At 39.2% G+C, this 23,019-nt stretch overlaps 1 protein-coding gene across 8 annotated transcripts in view; it reads right to left on the minus strand.

Annotated features, from left to right (window-relative positions):
* Positions 1 to 17,224, minus strand: part of LOC104587649 (RNI-like superfamily protein) — a 108,249-nt gene extending 91,025 nt beyond the window's left edge. For 2 of the 8 annotated variants that reach the window (XR_016080428.1, XM_088894772.1), the window contains exons 1-6: positions 16,936 to 17,224; positions 16,028 to 16,115; positions 15,714 to 15,840; positions 11,743 to 11,811; positions 11,497 to 11,664; positions 11,315 to 11,388 (exon numbers count right to left, since the gene is read on the minus strand). Coding sequence is in view for 7 of the 8 variants with exons in the window: in XM_088894772.1 (XP_088750898.1) it covers positions 11,315 to 11,388; positions 11,497 to 11,664; positions 11,743 to 11,811; positions 15,714 to 15,840; positions 16,028 to 16,091 (502 nt within the window). In the remaining variant the exon portion in view is untranslated. Of the gene's footprint in view, positions 1 to 11,314; positions 11,389 to 11,496; positions 11,665 to 11,742; positions 11,812 to 15,713; positions 15,841 to 16,027; positions 16,116 to 16,559; positions 16,801 to 16,935 lie in introns of those variants that run through there. The other 6 variants (XM_088894774.1, XM_088894776.1, XM_019196050.2 and 3 more) reach the window with 6 other exon arrangements.
* Positions 17,225 to 23,019: the final 5,795 nt, after the last annotated feature.

A 23,019-nucleotide genomic window follows, 5' to 3' on the forward strand; every position in this document is an offset into this window, starting at 1 on the left:
GTTCTAGGACTGCTGAGATTAGTCCTTCCGCCTAGATCTGTTCTATACAGATCTATCTTAGCCGAATGGCTACAGTCTGTTGTACTGCGTCTATTAGGGCATCAGCCTCTGGGTCTAACTCCCCTTGGGCCCTACAACCAAGGGAAACCCTAGATGTAGGTCCAGCTGTGTTCTACGACCAACCCTAGGGTTTCTTTGCAGCAACCAAAAAAAAAGGAAGTGAGAGAGTTAACTACGAGTAGAAGAAGAGGTGGCTGTTGTAACCAGTCGAAAGATTAGCGCTCTGATACCATGTTTGCTGAAATAGAGCTGTCGAATGAGAGGAGAAGAAGAAGAAGAAGAAGATATGAGATGGGCGGCAGAATATTTTTCAGCCAGCGCTAATCTATTATATATAAGAACATTACATAATGTTACATAAATAGACCAGAATGCCCCTGATTAGTGATGGGACACCTAGTCAAAATAAACACTAAATAAGATTAGGCCCAGTAACTAAGGCCCAATAACTAATGACTTAAGACCCAACAAAGATAAACATACAAATTAAGACAGCCGAACCAACAAAGAGGTCTGTATAGGACAGACCTAGTTGAGGATTGATTTCAGCAGTCCTAGTGTTGTCTGTAAGGAGGGGACCCTTTACAGTTGCAATACTCGAAGCTCAAGTGGAGTCTGCATAGCACAGGTCGGTTACCATCCCAGAATACCTTTTTTTTGCTGCTGCAACTGAACTATTTCAGAACTGTGACAGTCTCGGCAAGTCTGGAACTGTGTTGCGAGCTGTCAGGGCCTGGTGAGATTACTTTGGCTAATCAGAACCTGTATCAGAACTGGTTCAGAACTTTCAGAACTGCTTCAGAACTACTTCAGCTAATCTTAAATTAGTGCCATCCACACAGTGGCTGCAGTCAAGATGTCTTCAATATCCGGAGATGTTTCTTCTAGGGATAACAGACCTGCGGCAAGGTCTTCAAATCTGGAAAACCCTAATCTGCACAGCCTGCAGATTACAAGTGTACTACTGGACGAATACAACTTCAGGGAGTGGTCCATTTCTGCAATGCTGTTTATTACTTCCCGTGACCTCACATGCTACCTAGATGGGAGCAAGAAGGAACCTGATGTTGGCTCTGCAGATTATGCTGTGTGGCGCAAGGAGAATGCCACAGTTATGTCCTGGCTGCTTGCCTCTATGACTCCTCGGGTTGCCAGGACTATTCATCACTTTCCTACAGCAGCCAAGATTTGGGAAAAGGTGTCTAAGACCTATAGACAGAAGAAAAACAATGCTAGAATCTACAGATTGAACCAAGACATTGCTGCCCTAAGGCAAGGCGATATGACAGTTGCAACATACTTTGCAACTTTGGAAGGTCTTTGGGAAGAACTTGACCATCACTTGATATTAGATTGGGAAAATTCCAGGGACAAGGAGAGACATAATAAGCAAATTGAAGAGAGCAGAGCCTTCAAGTTTCTAGCTGGCCTAAACCCAGTATATGAGGGTATAAGGTCACAAATTCTAGGGAGAGATGAATTACCGGAGCTTCACCGTGTCTATTACCTAGTGAGGAATGAAGAAGTCAGGAGAAGGGAGATGCAAGTTGACTCCCAGACACAGTCAACTGGACTATCAAGAGAACATTCAGCCCTAGTCTCCACTAAGGGAAATAGATATTCAGACAAGAAGTCCCTCAAGTATACCCATTGTGGTGGTGAGAAACATACAAAGGAGAAATGTTGGGTCTTGTATCCTCATCTGAAGCCAACTGCTTTGCGAAAGGACAAAAGGCAACATAAGGGTCACACAGCAAGTGGGAATCTTGCCACCAACAACAGTGGTGACAACTCACAGAGTACTCCGACAGTGTCCTCTTCCTCCACAGGGCAGGCTGCCGACTCCTCTGGATCAAGTACTTTGGGCTTCACAGCTAGTGAGGTAGAGGTTCTCAGCCGGGCATTAGCCCGTCTGAAGAACAATCCTTTAGCTTCCACCTCTCTTGCCAAATCAGGTACAGCCCTTGCATTTAATGCGACTAGTTTCATTAATTCTACCTCTTGGGTGATTGATTCCGGAGCCACTGACCATATGACACATATGTCCTTATTCTCTTCATATCATTTGTTGTCTGGCCAGGATAAGATGAGAGTGGCTGATGGGTCTCTCTCCAGCATCTCTGGAAAGGGGGTGGTTGACCTAAGCAAGGATCTCTCACTCAAATCAGTCCTACATGTTCCTAGTCTTACCTCAAATCTGTTGTCTATTTCAAAGTTTACAAAAAATTTGAACTGCAGTATAACTTTTTTTCCCTCTCATTGTGTTTTCCAGGATAGATTGACGAGGAGAACGATTGGGAGTGGTCATGAGTATGGGGGCCTCTACTATTTTGATGCAGACATCAGCTCAGCCCTACAAGCTTTTGCTACTACTAGTCCAGAAAGTGTGGAGTCAATAGCTAGGTTGAACCTGTGCCATGATAGGCTAGGTCATGTGTCTTTCTCTTCTTTAGCAATGTTGTTTCCAGAATTATGTAAGGGAATTCCAAGTCAAAGTTTAGTTTGTGATGTGTGTCAAATGTCAAAACAATGTAGAACAATGTATCCAATTTCTAGTAATGAAATTTGAGCTCCTTTTGATTTGGTTCATTCTGATGTTTGGGGACCATCACCCATTGTTTCCATTGATGACTTTCGTTACTTTATCAGTTTTATTGACTATTATTCTCGGTGCACTTGGATTTATCTGTTAAAAGGACGTGATAAAGTTCCACGAGTAACCATGATTTTTTGCAAGATGATTGAAACACAATTTGAGAAGAAGATTAAGCAATTTCGGTCGGACAATGCAGCTGAGTACTTTGAAAGATCCTTGAACTCATTCATGGAAGATGCAGGCATGCTACACCAATCATCATGTGCTTACACCCCCCAGCAAAATGGGGTTGCTGAGCGCAAGAACAGGCACCTATTGGAGACAGCTCGAGCCCTACTTTTCCAACACAAAGTGCCCAAGCAATATTGGTCTCAAGCTATACTCACTGCATCATACCTGATAAATCGGATGCCATCTAAGGTATTGGGTATGAAGACTCCTTTCTCTGCTTTGTGTCCCACTCTTCCAGAATTTTCTCTTCCTCCACGGGTTTTTGGCTGTACATGCTTCATACATGTGAAGGATCCAAAGAAAACCAAGCTAGATCCCAAGGCTACGAAGGGAATATTTTTGGGGTACTCTCCTACACAAAAGGGGTATAAGTGTTATGATCCTGTCTCCAAGAAAAAATGTCACCAGAGATGTAGTCTTTTTTGAGTCTCAACCCTATTTCCAGTCTTCTCAGAATCCTCTTCAGGGGGAGACTTGTGGGTTGGAAGAGGATTCTCATTCTCCCTTCTTTTTTGTTCCCCTTTCATCACCTTCCACTACTCCTAGCTGTGACATTCCGGGTCAACCTAGTGAGGCTCCCACTGTGCCAATTACTTCTCCTGATACAGAAGATGCTCCTGAACGTTCCAGTAGGCAAGAGAAAGAGGTAGTTACATATAGCAGAAGGAAGAAGGGCCCTCAATCTCATGATTGCAACCAGTTGAACTCAAATCAATCTGTCTCTGCAACCCAAGGTAATTCTGACTCACTCACTTCGGATTTGGATCTTCCTATTGCTCTCCGTAAGCCTGTTCCTTCTTGTACCACCCAGCATCCCATAGATGATTATGTTTCTTACTCGCACTTATCACCTGCCTATCACTCCTTTGTGTTTGCTCTTTCCTCTGTATGTGTCCCTTCTAGGTAATTTGAGGCGGCATCTGATCCAAGGTGGAAAGAAGCCATGAATGAAGAGATGAAAGCCCTAAAGAAAGCAAGAACGTGGGAATTGGTGGACCTGCCAGAGGGGAAAGGCACTGTTGGGTGCAAGTGGGTATTCACAATAAAGCACAGAGAATATGGTTCAATCGAGAGGTACAAGGCCAGACTTGTCGCAAAGGGATTTACACAAAAGGAAGGAATTGACTACAAGGAAACCTTTTCCCCAGTAGCAAAGCTCAACACAATCAAGGTTCTACTGTCACTTGCAGCAAATTTCTCTTGGGATCTCCATCAACTGGATGTGAAGAATGCCTTCCTAAATGGTGATCTTCATGAAGAGGTATTCATGGAACCTCCTCCTGGCTATGATGTTGGAAAGAAGGTGTGTAAACTAAGGAAAGCATTATATGGTTTGAAGCAGTCTCCCCAGGCATGGTTTGAGAGACTTTGTATGGCCATGAAGAAAGTGGGGTACACTCAGAGTAGTGCAGATCATACATTGTTTACAAGGAGACAGGATGACAAACTTACGGCTCTTATTGTTTATGTGGATGATATGGTGATTACTGGAAATGATGTGGAAGAGATGAAGAGGCTGAAGGAGTTATTGGCTTCAGAATTTGAGATCAAAGACCTGGGAAATCTGAGATACTTTCTTGGGATTGAAGTTGCTAGATCAAGAGAAGGAATCTACATATGTCAGCGGAAATATGTGCTAGATCTCCTAGAGGAAACAGGCATGATGGGGTGCAGGCCAATAGACACTCCAATAGAATCGAACCATGGACTACAAGAATCAATGGGTGAGGAATACTGTGATAAAGAGAGGTACCAAAAATTGGTAGGAAAACTGATATACTTATCCCTTACTCGGCTAGACATTGCCTATGCAGTGCATGTTGTCAGTCAATTCATGCACTCACCAAAGATCCCTCATATGAGAGCAGTGGAAAGAATTCTCAGATACTTGAAGACTTGCCCGGGGAAAGGAATTCTATTCAGGAAAAATAACAGACTTGAAATTGAAGCCTACACTGATGCTGATTGGGCTGGGTCTGTTGGAGACAAAAAATCAACCTCAGGTTACTATACATTCTTGGGAGGAAACCTGGTCACATGGCACAGTAAGAAGCAGAATGTTGTGGTTAGATCAAGTGCAGAGGCAGAATACCGAGCTATGGCACACGAGGTTGCAGAACTGTTATGGCTCAGAACTCTCCTTAATGAGCTTGGTATAAAGGCTGAGAGTCCTCTCAGGCTGTATTGTGATAATAAAGCTGCTATCTGTTAGACAGTTTTGTATGCCCTTAGCTTCAATCCGATTTGATGTACTTTTGACATTTAGTGTAAATAAATAAAGTGCATGTTTGATTCATGTTGTTTGGTATAATTCTGTGTAAGACCCTAAAACTGGACACTTATAGAGACTCGTGTTAGTTTTAAATGTTCACAGCCATTGGATAAGTCTGGGGAGATTTATCTTGCCAAGGCTGATGCTGGTATGCCACCAAGTGTTGGGATGGCCTGTCTCGGCCACCAGGGTAAGACCCAAGGCCCATGCAGTATGGGATTACTTGAATCCTTGAACCGGACCAGATTTCCAGTATTGCCCTGGACCTTGGAGACAGATGGGCAAAACTGGAAAGTTACACCTGACCCCTAGACTCGATTATGACGCTTCACTAGGTGTCGGATCGGGCTGTCTTTGATATGCCAATCAGTGAGATCCTTAGCGGGGATCAAAACCTGGGTATGTTGGGATAGTCTGAGAATTCATCTGAGTGGGTGATCATAGTGACAGGATCAGCCCCTTTGTCGGACAAAGGTAATGATCGAGAATTCACTCTCTCTGATGGAAACCAAACTGCCGGCAATTGATTTCAATCGTTGGAATTTTGTTTTGCAAAATTTATATATGATATATATGTATGGTTTCAAAATGTTTGCAAATGGTTTTAATTCCCGGGATCCATGTGAGTGGAGAGTGCGGCACTGTTCCTTGCAGCTGAGGGAGAGGTCCTCTCTTGTCGGGCAGTGCTTGATCATTAAGGGCTGAGAGGTCAAGTGTAAGACCATTTAGGATAGTACCTGATGGGCTAATCTTGCACCTGCCCACAGTCCCTGGGTTTTTATAAGATGGCTTGGCCTAGGGACCACTTAATGTAAGTGTTGGGCCCATAGGGTCCATGTGATGGGCTCAGGGGTTCACTGAGCTTTTCAGTGAATTCGGCTGGGCCTTGTAATAAAGGTTGGGCCGAACCCATGTGGTTGGTGTGTAGATCAATGCTTGGGTCCCACGCCATACAAAGAAGCCCAACTGGGCAGCAGATTGGAAACTAGTTAAGCACTGAACATTTAATGGGCCAAAAGCCCATTTCGAGCTGGGCTGATGTGATCACCCAACTATGGGACGGATCTGAGATTAATGTTAGCAAAAGGATAGGGCCTTTTAACCTTATCCACTCTAGGAGACCAAATTCAAATCAGATTTGAATCTGGTAACCTCCTGATAAGAACAGGAGTAAGCTAACTTAATCTGCATATAGGATTAAGATCATCCCCTATCCAAATACTGATTTGGATTGGGATAACTCCCAATTAGGGGTTTCTTAATCAAGAAGAAAGGAGGAAAAACCCTAAGAGAAAAACATTAGATTTCGAACAGGGTTTTGAGTAAGCAAGAAAGCACCCTGCGAACTAAGATTAGATCTCATTCACACTCCAGAGATGAGCAAATAGTAAGTGGGTTAGAGTTTCACCACATCCCAAACAAAGGACACACACACACGAGGAGAGAGGCAATTGTTTGGCCTCCTTTTCTGTAGCACATCACAAGTGTTTGCCGAACTAAACCTGTTGAAAGAGCTGAGAAGAAGAAGAAGAGGAAGAAGAAGAAGAGGAAGAAGAAGAGAGGAGAGTCTGATGTGTTCGAATGGGCACAATTCATCAGCCGGCCCTGTTCACTAATATAAGAACAATACATAATTTACATGAAAGGACCAGGATGCCCCTGATTAGTGATGGGACACCTAGTCTAATAAAATACAAGATACAATTAGGCCCAGTTACTAAGGCCCATTAACTAGAGACTCTAATACCCAGCCCAGACAAGAGAATAACAACATATCAGCCGAACCAACAACAAGTGTTTACCTTTCTTGGGAACACTTCCCAACAAAAAGCTTGTACTTTTGGAGGGATCGGTTTAGTCCAAATTTCTCTCACTGGGAAGTTCACCCCCATAGGATCAATATGAGTGAGCAAACCAAAGAAAGATGCACAGGAAAATAAACCATCAGAAGTTGGGGACCAAACTCTACAATCAGCTATAGGTTGGTCCAAGTTGACCCTCTCAAGTGTTGAAATCAACAGCACTAGAGACTCACACTCATTTTCCCTCAACCCTCTTCTAAAGCCAAAATCCCAAGAGATCCCTGACTCTGAAAGCACACCAAACCTAGCAACAAGTTTGTTTTTATAGTTTGATAAAGAGTAGAGGTCTGGGAAGTTGAACATAAGAGGTACATCCCCAACCCAAAGATCTTCCTAGAATAAAACTTTGTTGCCACAACCAACATCAAACCTGATAAATTGAAGAAAGGTTGGATATACCTCAAAGATTGCCTTCCAAGGAGAGGATGGAGCTGCATCGTGGGCTAATTTTGCATCCCAGTCGTTATCTTCTTCACCATGTAAGCTTTTAATGACCCTGCGCCACAACCTTTCTTCCTCACAAGGGAATCTCCACAGCCATTTCCCTAGAAGGGCCTTGTTTCTCTTTATTAGGTTCCCTATACCTAATCCATCCTGATCCTTAGGGTAACAAATTTGCTCCCATTTCACTAAATGATCTTTCTTTTCATCACCTGGTTCTCACAAAAAGTTCCTCATGATCTCCAATTTCATAGCTATTTTCACCGGGATCTTAAAGGTGGAAAGGAAATAAGTGGGTAGGTTTGCAAGGGTTGATTTTATCAAGGTGATTCTTCCCCCCAAGGAAATATAATTTCTCTTCCACATTGCCAACTTCTTCGTGAACCTCTCTACCACCGATTTCCAAAAGCTTTCAGCTTTCAGATTCCCACCCAAGAGCATACCTAAGTATTCTAGAGGCCAATTTTTCACTTCACAACCTAGCAGATTTTCCATGGCTTGGATGTCCCCCCCTTCAATGTTGATTCTGGCTACACAGCTTTTTCCCCAATTGACTTTCAATTTGGAGGCCTGTTGAAATACATCCACCAATCTTTTCAGATTCCTTAAACTGACTTCATCACAACTTTCACAGAAAATAATTGTCATCAACAAATTGCAAATGAGACACCACCACTTCTGATCTACCCATCCTCCAACCTTTAAACTGGTTTTCTTGATCAGCCTTGGTGATTTGTCTACTCAAAACCTCAGCCACAAAGGTGAATAAGAATGGAGATAAGGGGTCACCCTATCTTAGTCCTCTTTTAGCCTGGAAGAAATCCTTTGCTACCCCATTCATCAGAATAGAAAAATGTGTTGAGCTAATACATTCTTTAATCCATATCCTCCATCTTTCACCTAGCCCCATCTTTTCCATTAAATTCAACAAGAAGGACCAATCCACCATATCATAAGCTTTTTCAAGGTCCAATTTACACATCAAACCTTTTCCACCTTGTTTTCTCTTAGCTGCCACACACTCATTTGCCACTAAGATTTGATCCACAATTTGTCTCCCCTCTACAAAAGCTCCTGGGTTTTGAGAGATAATATAGGGCAGTACAGTCTTCAACCTACCAGCCAGGACTTTAGCAATGATTTTATACAAGCTACCCACTAGACTTATCGGTCTGTAATCCTTTGGGGTTTTGGCCTCCTTTTTTGGCACTAAAGCAATAAAAGTTGCATTTGCTCCAGGCGATAATTTTCTTTCTTGATAGAACTCCACAAATACATCCATTAATTCATCTTTCAAAATTTCCCAACAATCCTGATAGAAAGCCATTGAAAATCCATCCGGCCCCGGAGCTTTAGACCTATCCATCAAGAATATTGCTTCATGTATCTCCTCAATAGTGAAGGCTCTTTCTAGGGGGTTAACTTCAGATTCTAGCACTTTGTCCCACTGTAAATCTTCCAATTCTGCCATGTTTTCATCAAAGGATGCTAGGATTGACTTAAAATGATCCACAAAGCATCTTTCAATTTCCTCTTTTGCAATTATCACTCTTCCATAGCAGATTTACCTTCTTATTCCCATTCAGCCTAGGCCAAATAGAAAAGGTTTTTGCTGTCCCCCCCCCAAGCACCAAGGTTCCCCCCCACCCTCTCCTTACCTCTTCCAGCTCCTCCCACACCTCTCCTCTCTCCCCTTCTGTGTTAGGCCTGTACACACATGACAGCCCCCATTGTCGCTCCCATTCCACTGTCTAAAAGCAAATAGAAATAGAAAATCTCCCCTTCTTTTCCCCAATTTCCTCAAGCTACTTGAGTCCTACAAAACCACCAAACCACCTGATAGACCCAGTGCATCAAGTTCGGCCCACTCCCCTCTATCCAACCCCCAAATCTCCTTCATCATCCTTAACTCAAAATGTTCCAGCTTAGTTTCTTGTATCAAAGCCACATCCGAGTTGTGTTTTCTTAACAAATTCCTCACCACTTCTCTCCTCTTCCTATCTCTCAAACCCCTTATGTTCCAGGAAAGCAGCTTCATTCCCCAAGACACCTTCCCCCCTTCAAACTAACCTTTCATTCCTCTTCCGTCAAATCTGCTCTTCTTCCCTCTCCTTCTTGCCCTGTTTCTTTAGAATTCCCCCCACTCGTCCTCTTTTCTTTATCCTCCCTTCTAGCCCTTTCGTACTAATTGATGCCCTTTCTCACCACCTCCTCTCCTCCCAGGAAAAACAGCCCCAAAGATTTAACTACCTCAATCTGTCTTTCTGCTAGCTCTGCTATGCCCACCTTCCTCCTCCCTACTTCTGACTCCTGTCCTCCTTCCGTCTCTCCTCTATCTTCCTGAATGTGAACTCTCTTACCCCTTAAGTCCTCCTCCCCTAACTGCCCCCCTCTCCTCCTCGTTTTCTTTAGTTGTTTTCTTTCTGGTATACACCTTTTCTTTCTCCACCGCCTCTCTCATTCATTTTGTGCCGGACTTCCTCCCCCCTTCGAAAGATCCCACCTTTCCAGTCCCTTCGAACTCAACTCCAGAGATTCCTCCACTTGAAGGAGAGACAGAGACAGGAGGAGTCCCGGGGGGATCCAACCAAGGAACTGGGAGAAGTCCTTACCTCATCAGGTTCCCTCGCCTCTACCTGACTATGGCCTCCTACCGTGTTTGGAGTTCCCACAGCCTCGACCGTAGTGATTCATTTGTCCCCAAAGGTTGCTTCCCCATCCATGAATGCCGACTTGTCTGCAGCTGTCTTCTCTGTTTTATCTTCTTCCTCCTTGTCTTTAGTTTTTTCTGCTTTCTCACTTTTGAAGCCTTCCTGTCATTCACCGTGAGCTTGTCTCCCTTCACTAGTTTCAACTTCCCTCCTTTCGCCACAAGCTGTCATTCCCAGGAGCAGTTTTCTGGTTGATTTGGCAGGAAAGAAACTCAAGGCTCCTTCAAAGCAAAGGCTGTCAAGAAGAGGAAGTGTGGCAGAAAATAGTTGCAAATTGCTATCCTGGTCATCTGCTCATCTATCAAGAAATAGTGTTCCCCTTAGTTCTCTCGTTCAGTTTGAATTGTAATGACAAATGGGATAATGGTCTAATGTTTTTTGTATTTCCCATTGTATAGCCTCTGGTTGTACATGGGTCTCTTTTTCTTTTTCTTAATGAATTAATACTTTACCTCTTCTCAAAAAAACATGTATGTTATGTGTTATTCAGATGTTCTAATTTTTCCCTTACTTTTTGTGTTTATGCCCCCTTAGTCATTTTGTCTTACTATCTGTTCCTTTGATTGGTAACAGATCAATACACATGTATAGCTAATAGAAATGAATAGGTAAGGTAACCTATCAAAAAAAAGCATAGGTAAAGTACAAACAGAGAAGCAGGAATAAACAAATTGATACAACAATAAATAGATCCATTTATTTTTGATAAAATTCAGATCTGTATAGGTTTTAGTTTCAGAGTAATGAAGAAAAAGAAAGAGTGAAAGATTAGAAGAAAGAGAAGAGAAAAGAAGGAATAGAAATAAAGATTGGTTCGAATTAGAGAACTCACTCTCTCTAGTCGGCCAGGTTATTATTTATAGGTTTCTAATCTCAAGCATAAAGACTATTGTGCCCTTATTTATGTTTGGGACACATCACTTAACCAGGATATAACAAATATTACATCACACCTTTAACATAAAGTAAAATGACCACACTACCTCTCTACAGCCGGATCTAACAATTGTTCTCTTTCAAAATAAATTTAAACCACAGGTTACTACCAGAATTGGGAGCAATGCATAGGAACCATATGTATATGGTTCCATCAAAAGATGGAACCAAAAAATAAATAAATAAATAGGTACTTATATATTACCTGGAATGGTTATTTCACCAATGCATCCATCAAAAGACGGGAGCAATGCTATCTCTGCCGCTTCATCTAGACAACTGTTTTTCATGTTAAAACAACAAGAGTATCTGAAAAAAATGACTAGAAGTTGCACAAAAATTAACTCTGCATAGTTTTCCTATACTAATTTCAACAAATTAGCATACTTCTGTAAATGTGCTTCCCAATACAGCTGCTGCCAGTCATCATTATAATCTGTTTCAGATCCTTTAATTGGCCGCATTGTCAACTGTTCCATTGATTGGATCTGTGCAACACCCTCAGGCCAACGCGAGTAAAATAATGTCCTCCAAACTGTGTTGAAGTCACCATATCTGTGAATGAGTTCCATGATGAGTGATTTCCAATATAGAGATTCATAGAATGATTTATTAAAAATGCTGAAATTTTACCTTTTACGTTTTCTCCCATCCCTAGAAAAGGCATTAATGGATTCATCGCCCCTGCACTGACCGGATGGCCTATTTGCAAAAGGAACAGGATCATAAACCATGAATATATGTAAATAATTCTTAGAAAGGTGGTGCAAACTATTGGAAGTACCATGATACAAGTAGATAAAATAGAATAACAAATCCTAGAGAAAAACTGAAACGTGGAGTTCCATAAGAAGTTGCAATGTGTGAGAACTAAATAAAGGAATGGAATAGGGAACATTTTGGAAGAATAGAAGAAAGGAAACTTACCCTAATCTCTCAGATTGAAGAATTGGATGAGGTGGAGGTTGAAAGAAACCTTAATGTGGAAGAAAGGGAATTGAGAAGTTGAAAAAAGATTTGGAGGAAGTACTTAATTAGGGAGGAAATCTGCTAGAGACAAAAATCAAGGCAAAAATGGATCAAGGAAGGGTATGGGAATACAAAATTTTTTCATGCAATGGCCAATAGCAGAAGGCGCAAGAACTTTCTGACTAGGTTGGAGATAAATGGGGAAGTGGTTTCTAGTCAGGACGAGATAGTTAGGATATCGTAGATCACTTCAAATCCTTTTATAGAAGACCTTTAGGTGAAAGATTGATTGTAGAAGAGTTAGAGTGGCCCTTATTAGAGGAGGTAGCAAGATGGCTAGAAAGAGATTTTGGGGAAGAGGAAATAAAAAAGGCAGTTTTTTCAATGGACAGATCTAAAGCACTAGACCCGGATGGATTTACAATGGCTTTCTATCAGGATTGTTGGGAAGTGGTAAAATGATCTTTTGGAAGTCTTCAAGGAATTCTCAAATACACATATTGTCAGCCCTGGAGTTAATGCAACTTTCTTGGCTCTAATTCCTAAAATATCTGATGCTAGCCAACCCAAGGATTTTCGACCCATTAGTTTGGTGACTAGTATCTAGAAAATAATTGCTAAAGTTCTGTCATTGAGGATCAAAGTAGTACTTCCATCCCTCTTAGGGGGCAAAAGACACAACCAGAATGTGGGATGTCAATACCTCTTTTTAATTAACTTGTCTCTAATGCCACCATCCATCCATAAAGGACACCTTGGAGGGGATGGGAGTTCCATCTTAATGTTGAGGAAAGGATGAACTGTCCACATCCCAGCAATCATGATAAAATGCCATAGTGAATCATAGGCCTGAGGCTTTTGATCTATCCATTGAAAATACAGATGCCTTAATCTCTTCCAAGTCAAACCTTCTATCCAGCATCTTTTTTTTAAGAGTAAAATGAAAATTTTATTAAATAAAAATAAAGATACAGTCCAGTAGGTGACACCTATCTTGCAAAACAAAACAACTCTGACCTAAACAGCATGAACTGAAACAAAACTGAGACAAATTACAATGACTGAATTTCAAGTACATTCCAGAAATTCTCCCCCAAATCTGTCCTACTAACTTGATCAAAGTCTGGAAGCACCCAGACCCAATTTGCTACTAAATTCCCCACTAGAGCCACCAGAGCTTCAGAATTTTTTTTTTTTTATCTTCAAAAATCCTTTTGTTTCTTTCATTCCACAGAGTCCAGTTTTTTTTTTTTTTTTGAAGATTAATAAAGAAGAAAAATTATTAGAAAACAACCAGCAGATAATACAGAAGGCAACAAAGCATCACACAAAAAACCCAAAATAAACCAATCCATCCCAACTTCCAGACAATCCCTCAAATTATCCTTGCTTTCCTGCTTCCCCCAAGTCTTGGCCAAGAAGAGAAAAGTTCTGCTGTTGGGCAAGGAATACTTCAGCCTTTCCAGCATCTCCTGATAACTCCTACGTACCTCAGGCCAACCTAGGCCCTCAACATTCCATCTTCCATCTAAAGGCCTTCTATAAGTTTATTTAAAGTGATCCACAAAAGCTATTGTTATGTCCTCCTATTGGGTAATCACCCCATTCTTCAATTCCAGGATTGAAACAAAATTCTTTCTTCTCTCATTAGCAATTGCATGATAAATAAAATAAAATTGTGTTGCATCCCCCTTCCTAATCCACCTGACCCTAGACTTTTGCCTCCAACTTATTTCCTCCTTCAATAAGATTTCTTGCAATTCTTTTTCCGATCTCAGTCTTTCTTTCTCTCCTCCTCAAATAAAGGATTACATTCTTCATTTCTATCAATTTATTATATTTGATTGATCACTCTATCCTTTTTCTCCTCCAATCTTCCAAAATGCACTCTGTTCCATTCCTTGATTTTTGCTTTCAATGTTTGAAGTTTCCTGCAAAATCTTACTCCTTGCCATTTTGTTAGCCAAATATTTTCAAACCTAAAAGGGGTACCCCCCCTCCCTTACCACCATGAAATAGGCAAATGGACCAATGGTTAGATGTTATTATTGGCAAATTCTACCCATTCAATCCATTCTAATGCTCCTCCAAATTAGAAGTTACCAAAAATCTATCCAATTTAGAACATACGGGATTCTCCTAAAAGTTTGACCATGTGTATTTCATCTAACCAAAAGGAATTTCTCTTGGTCCCAAGGAATCAAAGAGCAAGTTCAATCTCCTCATACTTGTTGTTATCCTTTGCCTAGAGTTGTTAGATTCATTACCCTAAAATCCTAATCATGCAGCCTTGAACCCTTTTTCACTATACTTCTCTTATAAGGGCATTTATATGATTATACATATATTTCAGTATTCCCCTCTTAATATAAATCGATCTTAAGGATGGGAATAGACATTTTGGACACTCGCTTTGTTGAGCTGGCTGACAACTTCTGCTACTGTTCTGAGGTTGTTTTTGCAGTAAGTATATACAGAAATAAATTAGGAAATCAATCTGTTCTACTATCCACACAGAATGACTAAATGTTGCTACTATCCCAAACTCCACAATAGTGAAGGCTTCAAGTTAAATGACTTAAATCTAAAAGCTACTTGCCTATGTGAGTCAAGGCCATCACTCTAAAAAGTCCTTACACAAATGCAGAAAACACTTTTGGCACTAATCCAGAAAAAGAAACACCTTGGCCCAATCAACCAAATGATTTTTTTCCTTCATATTTACCAAGCCATAAGGGATCTCTTTTAGTTATTTCCAACTTCATCTCAATAGAAGCAGAAATTGTGAATAAATACAAGAAATAAGCACAAACTCTAAAAGCATGGTCAAGTAAACTGAGAGAGTGAGAGTTTTGCCTGTCGAAAGTAACCTGCTTTTTTTTGTAACTTCAATATTTTATTTATGTTTGAACTTATAGAAGAGTTATTAATTATTTTGAATAATTATTCAACCTCTGTCAAAATATCACAAACCTTTGGCAACAAGACATCCCCAGAGGACAATTCTTATGAGATCAACAGGTATTCTTAGATCTGGGCTCCTGATGCAGCAGCATTTCAGAGATGTCCCACACTATTCCTTTTTCATTTTCATATCTATTCAGATACAGTAAAATAGATAATCATGCTTTTGTATAACCTCACCTCTCGCACAAAGCCTTACTGGACATGGGTTCTGGTGTATATAGCTCTTCGACATACAATACACTTATATTTTACCTTTTGTGTGTGTGTGAGAGAGAGAGAGTATAACTACTAAGTCTGAAGAAAGATGTGGATACACTATAACTAAGACAAAGTTGAGGCTAGGGAGAAAAGAAAAGTTTCTAACTTATTGTGTTTAATCAGTCCATAACTGTGATTGTGTTAGATATATTGTGCATGAAATTAGAAAACAAGAAATTTGGCCAAATACATAAATCTACAGAAAAAAGTAACCAGTGTTACCAGAAGATAGAACTTATTGGTTACAGATTAAATGTACTTAACATTTAATTAGTGAAGTTTTTGAGCAAATAATGGAGTGTATTTGAAGCAGCCATAGAGATGCAAATGGACTAATTCGATTTTATAAAGTGGACAAGTTTGATGGAAGAATGCAAGTGTAAATGAGAATACTGCAGTTCTTTTTATACGTAGAATCTTGCAAGTTGACTGACATGTCTTCTTGTAACTTTTGCAGTGCCAATGGTGGTAAGCGCATCAATAAGCAATCAATTAAGTCCAGTGGCAATTCAAATATGTTGTGCAGAAAATGATCCCCTGAACAAAATTGAACAGTAATTAGTTTGTGAGCATCTGAAATGTTAATCAGGTTCTAATTGAAAATTTTCGGGTAAGCAAGCAGGGTGTTTACTGGTTCATCATGGGAACATCAGTAAAATAGGTTTATAAATCCAGAACAATAGAGAAGCAAGCTCATAAGTCTGGAACAAGTATCCAAGTTTACCATAAATAATTTCTTTTATAACTGTCTCCATGCATAACGATAACAAAGCTGGAACCTTTTCCATTTTAGTAACTTCAAAGCTACAATCCTACATCACATTACATAACAATAAGATCACAAAAATAACATATATGATTAACATGTCAATGCAATCAAAACAAATTTGAATTATCAGATATCAAAATCAATGGAAAGACTAATTGTTCAAATTCTAAAGATAAATAATCACATTTCAACATCTCTTCACTTCCAAAAGATTGTAACTGACTGTTAAACGTCAATATATATGGGATGCATCAAACTCATATAGTCCTTCCATTGGAGTAGGAATACACTATTATATTTGGAATACAAAAGCACCAAACCAGACATTTGATGGGGAATAGCTAAATGGCCTCCTAGATCAAAAGTCCAATGGCCAGGTTATCACAATCATTCTAGTCTACAACATTGCTTTGTAGAATCGAAGAAAGCATGCCAGCAGTCAATGGAAAGACTAAACAAAAAAAATCATTAATGAGCTAGTTCTAACTTCTGATCGAAGACCTCCAAAATAGGGGCTAGCTGCTGCACATACGCTACAAGACCCAGAATCGACTGAATCAGTACTTAAGATTTCGTCTTTGTCAAAACCTGTAGTTGCCCAATTTGTAATTGAGAAAATTCTTCATGGAACTACCATATTGTTTGCCAAAGGAGAGACAAAGGGTCTCCTGAAAAAGCTTCACAACTATGTCTACCATTAGAGCAGTTAAGCAAGAGAAACATCACGGGAGGGAAACCCGAAAAAGCAATAATTTATCAAATAGTTACTGAAACAGAACAAAAAGTAGATTTGTCATTCCAGTTATCAAGTATCTCTTCATAATGTTACATCGCAGAACCAGTGATTAGTAATTGGAGCTTACCAACAAAAACCCACATTTATCTTCCTTCCTTCTCCTTCTAAACCGAAAATTTTGAAGAGAGATAAAACGACAGAGTTAATGGTGAGAAATAGAAATACAAAAATTCTGCATTAGGACCAGATTGTTCTTGATTGGACTCAAGTATAGGCCGGAGCTCCGCCTGTGCCAACACTTAACAGTGATTTAGCTGCGTTTATTTCCGGTGCAAAAATTCCCCCTGGTTCATGAATACAAACTCGTTTGATTTTGCACCGATAAATTTTGTATTCCAGAGTCCAGACTTCCAGTTTGGTTGTAATGAGTACAAACACGCACTTCAACCAATGTTTTCAACCCGCGTTGACCCGACTGGTTAAACCGTTTGAATTGTCATTCAGCCTCTATTCTGGATACGGTTCTGCTAAAATCTAATATTGAGTCAAAAACATTGACCTGATAAAAAACTGTCGAGTTGGGCTGGTCATCGGGTCGTGAGTTGCATAGTAACCGGAGAGGCGGAGGCCATAACTTTGCACTTTAATATTTAATTGGGGTAGTTTTTTTTATTTTGGGTAATTTTTTAAGATATATACATATTAAGTAGACGTGTTCATGGATTGGGTAGTCCGACTTGGCCCGTCCTAAGTTGGGTTTGAACATGAGTTTAGGCCCATGGGCTAGGGCTCAGACTTGGGCCCAAAACATCAAGCCCAACATTTTTTCAAGTCAGGCTCAGGCTTTCTCCAAAAAGCCCAGTTTGAACCCAAGCCCGACTTGATAACATATTATATAACAAAAAATATATTTTATATAATAAATATATACATATAATATGTTATTATCTTTTCTTTTCTCTTTTTTTCAAGCTATAATGAGATTTTTCATTACTTTTAGCTTTACAGTTTTTTAATATAAATGAATTAGTTTTGTATTGAGTAAAAACAAGAAAAAAAAAATCATTTTTCTCAATTTTTTAGTTGGGCTTTGAGCTCGGACCTGAACTTCGGGCCTTATATGAGGGTCAAAGTCAAGCTTGGGCCTAAGACCTAGGCCCAATGGTCAAGTCAAACCAGGCTTGGGCTCGGGCATGAATGTTATATGTTAGTATAAAAATAAAGCCCGCGCGTGGCCTAGCCCGTGAACATGTCCAGTCCCCATACACTTTGCCATGCTATTTTTTCCTTTTTTATTCAATTAAAAACTATTTTATATTTATATTAAAAGACCTCAAAACCTTAAAAAAATGAAAGATTTCACTGTTACTTGAAAAAAGAGAAGAATAATAAAGAAAAAATACATTATATATATTTTTTATTATGTAAAATATATTTTGATTATATAATACATTTTCAAGTCGGGCTTGAACCCAGCCCAAAAAGGTCAGGCACAATGTTTTAGGCCCAAGCGTGAGAGCCTGTGGGCTTGAAATCTTGTCCAATGCCGACTTAGATCGGGCCAGGCCAGGTTGACCCATCGGGCTATATTATATATGTGATAATTATATAATAATATATAATATATTAATATATATATATATATATATATATTTCAATTTTATTATACTATTTTATTTAATTATTGTATATATAAACAATTATATACATCAAAATTCATATAAAATAAAAATTTAAACATTTTTTTCAAATTCTTTTAAAATAGACCTTTCATAGCTTAGCCTGATCTACAACCCAACCTGGCCCAAGGCTCGGCCCACAGCATGACATGGCATAACATAGGCCTGCGTGGGCCATATCGAGCGGACCCCCCAAATTATCCCAACGGAGGGAGGCACAGCCCGCGGGCACGACACAGCACAACCAATTTACACCTCTAGTCTATTACCCGAATAGTCAGGTGCCAACTGGGATCAACTATTCCATAAACCACCTCCCCCGGCAATCAATTTGGCGAAGATCTCATATTAGCATTTGGAAAATTTCTCAAGCATGAATTTCTTGTCTTTACCTCCACACCTTGATTTGGCAAGTCCTAAAATGACTATGTTTGGTTTGATAGAAAAGAAGGGAAACGAGGAAAAGTGAATTTCTCAACAAATTCCAAATTACATATTTACAACATGAGGGTCAACAATATAGGCTCAGTTCAGAAAAAGTACAAATACAAATATATACAATGCAAATACATAGAAAATAATACAAAATATAAGATTTTACATTTTATATATATATATATATATTTGCATTTGTACTCCTTCCAAACTAAGCCATAGGAGTTCATCAATATAATTAAACACTTTTTAACAACAAATTCTATAATAACTAAATAGCTATATTTTACAAGAATATGTTCTCACTACAACGAGGATAGCTTGTGATCATGGTGTTATTATATTTGTTTTCCCATACATGCACTTCATCATCATACTTATATCAAGTCCTCCCAGTCTTCAAGGGACCTCTTCCTGGCCTTTAGGTTAAGCTCAAGGCTTTTAAGTAAAGGGGATGCTCGTCCTCGAATGGCAAGAGCCTTCGACTCTGTTTAGTAAGTCTTTTTTGAAGATCTAACGAGCTTTTAGAAGCCTGATAAACCAAAATCGGTCTTTCTTGTTTGGCTCGTGAAAGCCCAATAGACTAGAAGACAAGACCTGAAAAAAGATCGTAAAAGCTCAAATGGTCCATATCTAAAAAGCCATGAGTAAAACTTATGGTCTATTTGGGCTTTCAGCTTCCTGATAGGTCCAGCAAAATTTTAGAAAGGGGTCGATGGAAACCTCCCTCATTTTACTGAAACTCTGCCCACTGACGTGACTGAGAAGCATGGCAGGTATGTTCTCCTTTTCTTCCTTAACTTCTTTCTTCTTCTTCTTCTTCTCTTCACATCACTGTTCACCATTCAAGTTCTTCACCATGTTCTCCTTTTCCATCCATACTCTCCATTCTTCACCATGTTCAAGTATAATCAATCGTCACTTCTCATACTTTTTTTTTTCCAGATTCTATTGATGCATTAGGGATTTAAATGCACATCTCTCCACGCTCAAATAGTTCCTAATGGTTAGGGTTTCACATTTGTTAACATTAGGATTTTAAATGTATAATCAACCATTATGCAATGATACCTTTCAGTAGAACAGGATAACTATTGCATTGCAAGAACCATTCACCGTATGCAGTGATTTAGTGAATGGATGCATCTAATTGGCGATAGTACCAATATATACAGCATAACCAAAAATGATTCCTAAGTAGCAAAATTTCTCTTATCTAACTGAGCACCTAAATATCTAAATGACTTCAATCCCAAGAACCTTTAGCCTTCAAACCAAGCCAGCTTCCAATTTCCTATATATTTGTGCTAGCATTGTAAAATCAAGTCCCAAATCAACCTAAGGAATTTGAGAAAGTTTTCAAAGTCTTAAAACAGGGATTAATACAACAAAATTCTTTTCCAGTCAACATACTTGGGTGATTGAATTGAGCAGCTTACCCTGTAAAGGTGGATATGAAGGTGATCAACTGCATCAATATTAACATTGACCAGGAATGAAATTACTGATTATATGATTGAGTTAAAATCACCTATTACTACAATTATAGGATTCTCCCATAGTAATCAATCACAGGCCAACTATGAACTATTTAATTGACTCTAGGGTTGGATATTAGGTGGATCCAAATGGTAATACATAGGTATTGGATATGGGTGTAATTAGTGCAGATAAAAATTAATGGTCTTACTATAAGTAATGAATAGTTTATGTATCCTAATTTAGTTGCAACAAATTATTTTTTCCTACACTTTAAGCCTGGATGAGTTGTTGGCTTGTAATTTTTGGTTGTAAATAATAAATAGTTTTTTTGAAAGCCCTTAGGTTGACTGGAGGAATCTATTCATTCTTTAGTGGCCTATGTGGTGGTAATGCTTTCTTTCATGTTGTTTACTATCAGTTGGTTTCCCTAGAACTTTGTAACTTGGGTTACTCCACACAATTTATTCCCTTGCCTGTCAAGGATTGCTTAGGAGAGGAAGTCTGGGAGGGTGTAAGACACAAATATTGGCAGCTAGATACATTCTACCTTCCTATTTATCAGGCTTCATTGGATTCTGAATGATGTTTTAACTTAATTGAGAATTTGTTTCCTTGTGTTTTATTTTAGAAGCTCTAATTAGCTTTCCTGGAATAAAAAAAAGCCCTTAGGTTGACCAACTGAGAGTTTGAGTACAAAGTAAAGAAAAAAAAGTCATAATCAACTTGTTGCAAGATCTGAGCTGTTAGCCTTTGTTGTCATATAGTCTGCATTAACTTACCTATTAACTACATTAAGAAGAAGTTGTCATGGGATTTCTGTTATACGCTTATTTTGAATTAAATTTACTAGCTAAATATTTACACTCATAAATGATTGTCATCCACTAACTATAGCAACATCTTCTTTCCAGGTTGTAGGGTTTGAACTAGAATAAGGATCTTCAGTGCTCTAATAGGATTTAAACTTTAAAATAATAATAAGTTGAATTTCAGTGAAGTTCGATTTGCATAGAAAAGAATATGAATTTGGATGCAACAGATATTCGATTAATAGTTGATTAGTTTTTGGAATTAAAAAAAAAAGATGGTATCATTTTAAACAAGAGATAAAATTCTTAACTTGTGAATTGTTTACACAATTGATACAAGATCAATGTGTAAGAGTCTCTTACATTTTTAAGAATGAGAAGAGAACTGTAAAAATTGTATTTCATAATGGCCTTAGGAGAGCATATATAATCATTTTCCTTTGCCTTAACATTTTCTAATTAATGTTGATTATGGTGGCCATTCAATATGTTGAATTAGGACCATTTGTAGCCTAACGAACTAAATCAGAAATAGATCCATCTCAATTAACATGAATTGCAACCACAGGAGTAAAGTTGGTCTAAGATATGTGACACTGCCAAGGAAGAAATAGAAAGTTGAGGGAAAGTTCTTAACAAAATTTGTGAAGTTCCTTAAGAACTTTGCCTTAAATTTCTGCCATCTCTCTTTGAAACTTGTTCAAGAGGTCAAGTTGAATTTCATGGAAGCTCTCTTGATTCTAACTCCTAAGCAAGAAGGAACTAGAGACTTGTTCTTGAATAGGTATTCTATTGTCAGTAGGCTTGTATAGGTCACACAATTGTATGAGGCATTTGCAAAGAGAGGAACAAGAGAAGTTTTCAAAAATAAAAAGACATCATACAAGACTCTTATGGTTTGGGTTCTTGGCATTTTTAACTCTTGGGTTCTTGTCACACTAGAACTGGAAGGGGATCATATCCAATGATAATACTACCCAAAATCCTTTAGTCCTACCAGAGGTATCATAGTTGTCACTGGTTTTCTTGAACCTTATTTTTGTTGTGATTTACAAGTTTTTGTTGTAACTGGTGTTTATACAACTTAGAGACCAATCTAGAACTTGCACAAGCTCTTCTTGGCAATGATCTTAATAGACTACAAAACCTACTGTGTGAATGGCATCGACAAATATCAATGTATAAAATAGGGATGACATTGTCATCTTATATAGGGAAATGCATGAATGGGGCCCATTTTAATATTTTGTGTAGGTAAATGTATAAGTGGGACCCACAAGTAATATTTGCATGCTTGAATTTGTTATTGGGTCCTATACAACATTTAACATGTATGTAAGAGGGACCAACATGCATGCTTGCCAAACAGTCTTTCAATCTTTTTAGCTTTTGAAAAGATCTTTAAAAAATTGCTACCAAACAGTCTTTGGTTTTTGAAGATCTACCTGCGAAAGCTCATCAGTCTTTTGAGGTCTTGAGCTTTTGGAAGATTTTCCTAAAAAGACTTGTCAAGAGAGCGGATTTGGCCCTCCAATGGTATTGTGACACGTGGCATCTCGGAACAACTGGATGACACTCGGAACCACTTAGGCAACAACTTGCCTTAGCTAAGATGATGGTGTCCCAGCTGGTGACCTGGCGACCTGGCACTATCACCGACCTGGCGACCTGCCTTTGTGCTGACCTAGCGACCTCAACCACAGCTCAGGTCGGCTAGAAGCACCTCGTCACTGGCCGAAGTGACCTCGACGCAAGGAGCGACCTCGCTCGAGGGTGTGCCGGCCTGATTGAGGTCTAGGTGGCGAC

Source organism: Nelumbo nucifera, chromosome 1 (genome assembly GCF_055504915.1).
Source record: "Nelumbo nucifera cultivar China Antique chromosome 1, China Antique-T2T, whole genome shotgun sequence".
Lineage (NCBI taxonomy): Eukaryota > Viridiplantae > Streptophyta > Magnoliopsida > Proteales > Nelumbonaceae > Nelumbo > Nelumbo nucifera.